Source organism: Lolium perenne, chromosome 1 (genome assembly GCF_019359855.2).
Source record: "Lolium perenne isolate Kyuss_39 chromosome 1, Kyuss_2.0, whole genome shotgun sequence".
NCBI classification, from domain to species: domain Eukaryota; kingdom Viridiplantae; phylum Streptophyta; class Magnoliopsida; order Poales; family Poaceae; genus Lolium; species Lolium perenne.
Window position 1 is genome coordinate 39452207 of NC_067244.2, and position 8365 is coordinate 39460571.

Here is an 8365-nt window from a genome sequence, read left to right on the forward strand (position 1 = left end):
GGTATTTTCCAGCATATGTTGCATTATCTTTTTTTTTTTGAGGACAATACTGCCAGGCTTTATTGATCAGTAATAATGTGTACAGGAATGGAATCAGAATAAGGAGTATCTAGCCACAGGTGGCGACCTATTCCTGAAGAAATCATATGCCTAGCAAGATTGTGTGCTTCAAAATTTGAAGCTCGACTTTCGTAAGCGAACTTACAACTCTGGAAAATATTGGAACGATGCTTGATCTCGGATATGACTGAACCATATTTTCCCATTGATCCATCCTTGATATCAGAAATGACTGTCTTGCAATCTGAGACAATGTATGCTTGATCCAGGGAGAGATCTTCAGCCAAAGCCAGAGCCTCACGTACCGCCAGGGCCTCCAGAGTAGCTGGATCGGAAATTCCTGCAAATACAACAGCAGATGCACCCAAGTATGCTCCATTGCTATCCCGGCAGAAAGCAGCAGCAACTCCACGGCCCTCGGTTCTGGATACAGCAGCATCAACATTGATCTTCGGTACAGAATAAGGAGGTGGAACCCATCTGGCCTGCCTCGCAGTAGAGTTACCTCCAGGCGCCGTTCTCCGAGGCTGTGCCACCGCCTTCAGTTCCTCCAGGTAAGAGTTGATGAAGCAATGAGTAGAGAGAGGACTCTGAAAGATCTCCTCATGGATTGCTTTACGTCTCGCTGTCCAGATCGCCCACAGCGTTACTGTCATCCTAGTGAATTGCACATGTGATAACGACTCAATAAGCTTGAACAACCAGTTCTTCGCATTTGGTTCACCAATAGCCCTCATATGTTCGACCATTTCATCATCAGATAGTATCCAAACACTAGCCGCCATGTTGCACTCAATTAAAGAGTGCCTCCAAGAATCTGCTTCACCGCACAAAGAACAACGGATGGATTGTGCCATATTACGGTGTTCCAACACATCGGCTGTGGGTAGTGATTGCTGCGCCAAACGCCAAAGAAAAACCCTTATCTTCGAGGGTACTTGCACTTTCCATAAAGAGCACCAAGCTTTAGAATCAACCTGGGTATTAGAGGAACCTGGATTGCCCTCAAAATAATTTTCTCGGTTCAGCTTAGTCACAACCATCATCCTATAAGCAGATCTCACACTGAATATACCTTTTCGATCAAAATTCCAGGCCCAGAAATCCTCTTGCCTCCTTGTACACAGCGGGATGCTCATGATAACAGACACATCCATTGGCAAGAAAAATTCTCTAAGAACTTCCTCCCTCCACGTCGCAGTTGTTTCATCAATCAATTCACTAACCAGCATCGGCGGGTTTTGCTTCAATGAGACAATCGGTCTCATATTTGTGTCCCTCGGCAACCAATTATGCTCCCAGATTTTCGTGGTTCTCCCGTCGCCTATCCGCCTGATAAGACCCTGGACAAGTACATCCCTCCCTTCCAAAATAGACCGCCAAATCTTCGACGGATGTGAGCCAAGCTCAGCCTCTAGCACCGACGTGGTTGGAAAATAGATAGCTTTTAGTAGCCTGGCACTTAAGGAATTGGGTTCCTGGAGGATTCTCCACGATTGCCTTGCAAGCAGACTCAAATTGAATAACTCAATGTCACGGACTCCTAGACCCCCGGATGTTTTGGCCTTGTCATTACCTCCCAGGATACCCAAAGTGCACTTTCCTCTTCCCTTGTTTGCTTCCCCACCAAAAACTGACGTATCAAAGAATTAATATGATCACATAAGCCACGGGGTAGACGAAAGCACGCCATCGAGAAGACCGGGATAGCCTGAGCAATGGACTTCACCAAAACCTCCTTACCCCCCGCCGACAGAATCTTCTCAATCCACCCCTTAATCTTATTCCAAACACGCTCCCTTAGGAATTTAAATGTTCCATTAACCGAGCTCCCAACATCAGTAGGCATTCCCAGGTATCTCTCATTTAACGATTCATTATTAACATGCAAGATATTTTTGACCACGTCCCTTATAGATTGGGGGCAGCCTTTAGTGAAGAAGATAGATGACTTCTCCCTGTTTATTCTCTGACCTGATGCTTGACAATAAACCTCCAATAAGCTAGACAAAGCTTCTGCTCCCTCTCTACTTCCCTTAAAGAACAGCAGGCTGTCATCCGCAAACAACAAATGGTTCACCGGTGGTGCCAGTGGAGCCACTTTAATTCCTTCAAGATGCGATGACTGAACATTACTTTTTAAAAGGCACGAAAGGCCCTCTGCTGCTAATAAGAAAAGATAGGGTGAGATTGGATCACCTTGTCTTATACCTCTTGTAGGTTTAAACCCTTCCAACTTGTTCCCATTGAATAACACAGAGAAAGATACCGAACTGACCATCCCCATAATAACAGAAATCCATTGCGGTGCAAAACCCAATTTCATCATCATTGCTTCCAAATACCCCCACTCTACCCTATCATATGCTTTCATCATATCCAGTTTGAGAGCGCAGTAGGCATTGTTCTTGGATTTGTTCCTCTTCATAAAATGGAGGCATTCATAAGCTGATATTATGTTGTCAGTTATAAGTCTACCCGAGACGAATGCCGATTGTTCTTCAGAAATAATATCAGGGAGGATCTGTTTTAACCGATTAGCCATAACCTTTGACGCAATCTTATACAACACATTGCATAAACTGATTGGGCGAAACTGTGAAAGCAATGTCGGGTTCTTTACCTTGGGAATAAGCACCAGAATAGTATCATTAATACACTCCGCCGACTCGCTGCCCTGGACAATGCTCAGCACTGCCTTTGTGACGTCCGATCCACATATATCCCAATGTTTTTGGAAAAAGAAAGCCGGATAACCATCAGGGCCAGGTGCTTTAAGAGGAAACATCTGAAACAATGCATTCTTGACTTCATCTGCAGCATAAGGAGCCGTCAGGATCTCGTTCATTGCCGGTGTAACCTTCCTCGGAACATGCTGAAGGACTTGATCCATCCCCTGTACTCCCTCGGACGTATATAGCTGTTTATAAAAATCAGCCGTCATAGCTTGCATTTCGTGTACATTTTCCGTAGCTTGCCCGTCAGATTTGGTCAAAGACTTAACCAAGTTCTTCTTTCTCCTCATACTAGCTCGCTGATGAAAAAACTTAGAATTTCTATCACCCTCGCTGAGCCACTGTACGCGAGATCGTTGTCGCCACATGACTTCCTCCCTGTGGTATAACTCAACCAAGCTGTCATTTACTTTTATCTCTGCAAGACTCGGCCCAACCCGACCAGGCAGGTCCCTTAGATACTCAAGCTTAGATTTGAGCTTTTTAATTTCCTTCCTGATACTACCAAAAGTGTTCAGTCCCCAAGATTTGAGGTCATTGGCTAAAAATTCCAATTTACCTCTCACCTCCCCAACCGAAACAGTTTCTTCTAAAGGCCAGCCATCTATAATGGTTTGCTTAAGACCTGGGTGTCTATCCCACATTGCCTCATATCGGAACTGATTAACTCCCCTTCTCAATTCAGTTTCGTCTGTCAGCCTAAGCAGAAGGCCGCGATGATCCGACGTGGCAGCATTAATATGGCTGACATTTGCCAGCGGAAATTGGGCGCACCACTCTGCTGAACCAAGCGCACGATCCAGCCTAACTCGAGTGTACGAACCACCGGTCACCTTCTTCTCCCAAGTCCAGAAGGTACCACTATATCCCAAGTCATGCAAATTGCAGATGTCTACTGTATCACGAAAGCCTTGCATTTGTGTCAACGTTCTGTGACCCACTCCTTCATATTCGCCAGCATGTAAAACTTCATTAAAATCTCCAATGCATAACCAAGGCAGATTGCTACTCCCACAAATATTCTTCAGAGTATCCCATGTCTGATGGCGCAAACTCGTTTGTGCTTCCCCATAAACTGCTGTGATTCTCCAAGTGGACTCACCGAGCCCCCCAACAGATGCATCAACATGATATTTCGAATAGCCAATAATATCTATATTCAGATCATTGTTCCATAAAATACAAATACCTCCGCTTCTACCTTCGCTACCAACCGCAAAAGCCTTATCATAGCCTAGCGAACTAGCAAGTGCCTCAGCACGGCTCTTACTTATCTGAGTTTCAAGAATACAGAAAATCGATGGGGCAAACTTTGTGACAAAATCACGCAGTTCCCTGACTGTCGAGGCATTGCCCCCTCCTCGACAGTTCAGGCTGTAAATACTCATTGGGCTTGGCGGAGCCCCCCAAGGGAGCCCGCCAACGCGCCATTCTTTGTATTGTCTTGTGACATCCTTTCTTCCTCCTCAGTCTTCTTTCGCTTGGGATCCCTTACCGGGTTAGGGCTTGGAGGCGCCCCAGGCTCGAATTGGTTCACGAGTGATCCAACTTGGCCACCCTTACCAACGGGAACCATGGTACCACCCACATCATCTGGAGCCGAGGGCTCTAGCAGGCCACCTGACGAGGACATAGCGCCCCTCTTCCTGTTCCCATCTTTATCATCTTCATTCATCCCATCATCATCCTCCGAGACTTCATCCATGGCAACCTGTGTCGGGTTGGATCTGCCGCCACGCCCACGGCCAAGGCCAGTTCTACCCGCTTCACGAGTCCCCCTTCCACGTCCAGGGCGGCCACCCTGACTCATAGACCAAGAGGCACGAAGATCCTTAAAAACCAGCGCCTGGGGAGGATGGATTCCATCTCCATGATCTTTGTACTCATGATATGTTGCATTATCTGGTCCGGTTGCGAAGAAACTGAGATTTTACACTATTACAAAGAGAAATTACATACTGTAATTACATTGTCTTCAGATGTAACGTTCATGTGAGATAAGAAAAGGAAACAAAAAATGATAATGACTTGACATAGCTTGGGCTTTCTAGAAGGACCAAGGCAAATACATATAGCAACAGTACAAGTCTACTTTCCACAGCAATGAAAAAATAACCCGCCAGATACTTGTAGAAAAAGGAACAATAGAGTATTCAACTCAATCATGAATCATTGACTAAAACAGAAGTAACTTTTCGACACTACCAATGCATTGCCAACTGAAACAGTAAGAAGCTACAAAGCATCCATACTTCGACAAAAGACAGCGCAGTAGGAGTTTGGTGAGTTTAATAGTTCCCAGTGAACAATGTTTTCATGAGATAACCTGCTGGGAACTACCAAGGACATTAAACTGGAATTGGAACAGCAATATCCAACTTAAGGATTTGACAAAAGACATAACACAATCTTGGAGCACCAACATTGTCTAGGTAACAAGCTAAAAAGGGAATAAATTCTCTAGTTCTAGACCGAACTCAATGGAGACGACAGGTATTTTTCATCTGAAGTTGCATCTACTCCATCAAAGGAGAAGGGATCCGCAGTTGACAAATCATGACCATTGAAACACATATAACCACTTCGTATGAATTTCAATTGTGCATCTTCAGAAGCTCTAGTTCCAACTTCTAGCAGCCTGTATTGATCAGACACCCATTCCTTGTTGACCTTTTCATGGACTCGAAGTTTGATCTCCTTTAGCACTTTTGCGTTCAAAACAAAGAACCTGGCAAAACCAATATCTTGATCATCGCCCTTATAAGACTCCAGCACTAGTTTTTTTAGATGTGTCTCAAGGCATTTCACCGGATTCAGTGGGTCATACTCACACCCATCTTTCAGTGGCAGCTTTAAGTATTCCCGCAACTGAAAAGCAAAGACGAGAAATATGTTAAATAATTCATACATAAACCAGACTATATGTGCAAAACAGCATTTTGAAAGAGAATAAAATGCTCAATGTGATATTTAAGTAAAGATCAATACTCACAGTGACATACAGTGTTTCCAAACAAGGGAAGCACCTTAAGACATCAATAACCGCATTCAAATCTGGGACAGAAAACTGAAGAGCTAAAATCTTCACGGTGCTTATTGTATTCTTCAAGTTGGCTGGGGTTAAACTCTGCATAAAACAATGGACATAAAAATATATAATGTATGTAACACCGCTGCATGCAAGAAACAAAAGCAAGAGGTTGCTGCTGCTACCTTTAAGAGTAGGTTTGCAATCTGGATTTCAGAGATGCGTGGAGACAAAAGGCCCAATATTTCCAGTTTGGGTGCCTTAATTACACGGATAGTATCACCACCTCTACCAGGACAAGGTAATAGCAGCCTTTCAAGGCAAGGGGCATCCTCAATGACCACCTCTCCTTTGCTTGAAAAACAAGCGCAGAGCCTAATGGTCATGAGAGTTGGCGAGCTAATTCGGAAGCAACCCACATCACCAATGCTTGCTAGATCTAGTGACTCCAAGACATGGCAACCAGAGAGTAACCCATGGAAGACATCCTCTGCAATGGAAACACGATATAGTTTCAGCAGCTTGAGCAAAGGGAAACTCACAGAAGGAGCTATCTCCTTTGGGAAATAACAGGAGCCGATTCTGGCCACAACAAGGGATGATGCGCAGAGAAACACTGATGCTGGCAGGGGGTAACCCTTCTCAGGCTCACGTGTATAGTCCAAGACCTGGAAGTGGATGTCAATTTCCTGAACGTTTGTGAGGGCTGGAGAACGGAACCAGCTCTCGATCTGAGAAGCTTCTTGGGCAAACATTTTTTTGGCTTTGTGAAGGCGGACGGAGTAGAAAACGAAGCGGCGGGCAGGACCATGGTGGTCGGAGAGGATCTTGCAGACAATGGAGATGAGCTTGAACTCGTTGGAGCAGAGATCGTAGTTGGCTTCGAGGTTGAGAGGGGACGAGCGCCAGAGTGGGAGCCAACGGCGCGCGAGGACCTGCGTGCGGGCGCCGTCCTTGGTGGGGAGGAGGAAATGATGCTGCCGAGGACGTCATCCGGAAGATTGCTGATGAGATCTTCATCGGTGGTGAGATCAGCAGGGCTGACAAGGTCCCCGTCGCGACTCCGCTTCCGTGGCCTGCCCCCCGTGGTTCCATTGGAGCCGCGCGCCATGGCCACGGACGCGGCCGCAGCCGCCGCCGCCGCCTTCTTTTTCTTCATGTCCAGCGGCTGGCGAGGTGCAGAACTGTGGAACAAGGTGGGGAATTTTGAGGGGTTTGAGAGCCGGGATGAACTGCTCCAGCGATGGGCGGCCTTTAAAGTTGAGGAGGGGAGTCGGCGTCGCTTTGAGCTTTGAGCCGGCCGGGGAGCAATCGAGGCGTTCTGGCATTCAACGCGCCGCCGACGCGCGCCGGAGACGAAGCGTTCGTCGATCTGGAACGGAGACACGGAGCAGCTGAGGAGAGGTGCGTCGCCTCGTCTCCGATGCGATCGAATGCGCACGCTGCTCGATGCGTACATGCGCAAACTCGTTTTACGGTTTGGATCGAACGACAGCAGTGGAGCTGGCCGGTGTATAGTGGCCTAGGCTGACAACAGTTTTCTAAAAATGAAGTACTCTCAAAATGAACGAAAATGCTTCACACACGACGATTCATGTACGATCTGTGTACGATGCTCCTTTCTCATGGTGCAAATTATTTTTCTCCCCGGCCGGTGCACAAGTCCTCAGACCAACACCCGCAGTACTTCCGAGCCTCGTTAAAATATTCTCAGCTACGAAACATGTACTCCCCTCCGGTCCTATTTTTTTATGTTTTGAATGAATCTAGACATAGTTGAGCAGCATTTTTTTTTGAACAGAGGGAATACTAATCGTCTTTTCCAATTCAATCCTTTTGATTCAGTTTTGTCTCCCTAAAAATCTTCGCCGTTAAGGCATTTCCTGCACTAGACCCATTTTAAACATCAAATGTGTATGTATTGATTCGTTTGGGTCGAGCGGCGGACACAAAATCGGCTGATAGCGTCTCCTTGTCCGTTTTGGTCGAGGAGTCAGACTTGGTGATCCGACATTTTTTCCCACCATCATTAATCGCAAATGCAATATGTCTTGTGCATAAACTTCCAGCCTCGTTCCCGCGCGTGGCCGCTCGATTCCCTCCGTGTGAGCCCTTTTCCCGCTATCAGGTGGATCATGAGACCCGGAACATGGAGCAGGCAGCCACGGAGATGGTGCAGGTAGCGGAGGTGGTGGCGAGGGACCAGGCTTGCTACGATGTCGACATGGAGGCGACATTGCTAGCGAAGAGAGCCTGCTGGGACGCTGCCATGGCAAAGGGCCAGACGCGCCAGAGGTGGGAGGAGGGGCGCCATGACTGCGACATGTAGAAGATCGTGTCTGCGGCCAGTTTCCAGCGCCGCACGCATATCAGGAGCGTGAGGTATGTGACTCGCGGCAAGACCCTGATGATGTAGGCCCCTCTATCCACGTCGACAACAGGGAGGCCACTCGACTGCGAGTAGCCCCGACCATGACGGTGGGCCCGCGGGACAAGTGGGACTACACACGGACAACCATGATCCGTTTATGTAGAACCACTG

General features: G+C 47.1%; 1 protein-coding gene across 1 annotated transcript; it reads right to left on the bottom strand.

The window, feature by feature from the left end:
* Positions 1–4916: 4916 nt before the first annotated feature.
* LOC139837760 (uncharacterized) lies at positions 4917–6323 on the bottom strand. The gene is made up of 3 exons (XM_071827037.1): positions 6009–6323; positions 5788–5922; positions 4917–5663 (listed from the first exon to the last, which is right to left on the bottom strand). The coding sequence occupies exons 1-3, from the start codon at positions 6207–6209 to the stop codon at positions 5262–5264; spliced, it is 738 nt and encodes a 245-aa protein (XP_071683138.1). The 5' UTR covers positions 6210–6323; the 3' UTR covers positions 4917–5261.
* Between the last annotated feature and the right edge of the window lie 2042 nt (positions 6324–8365).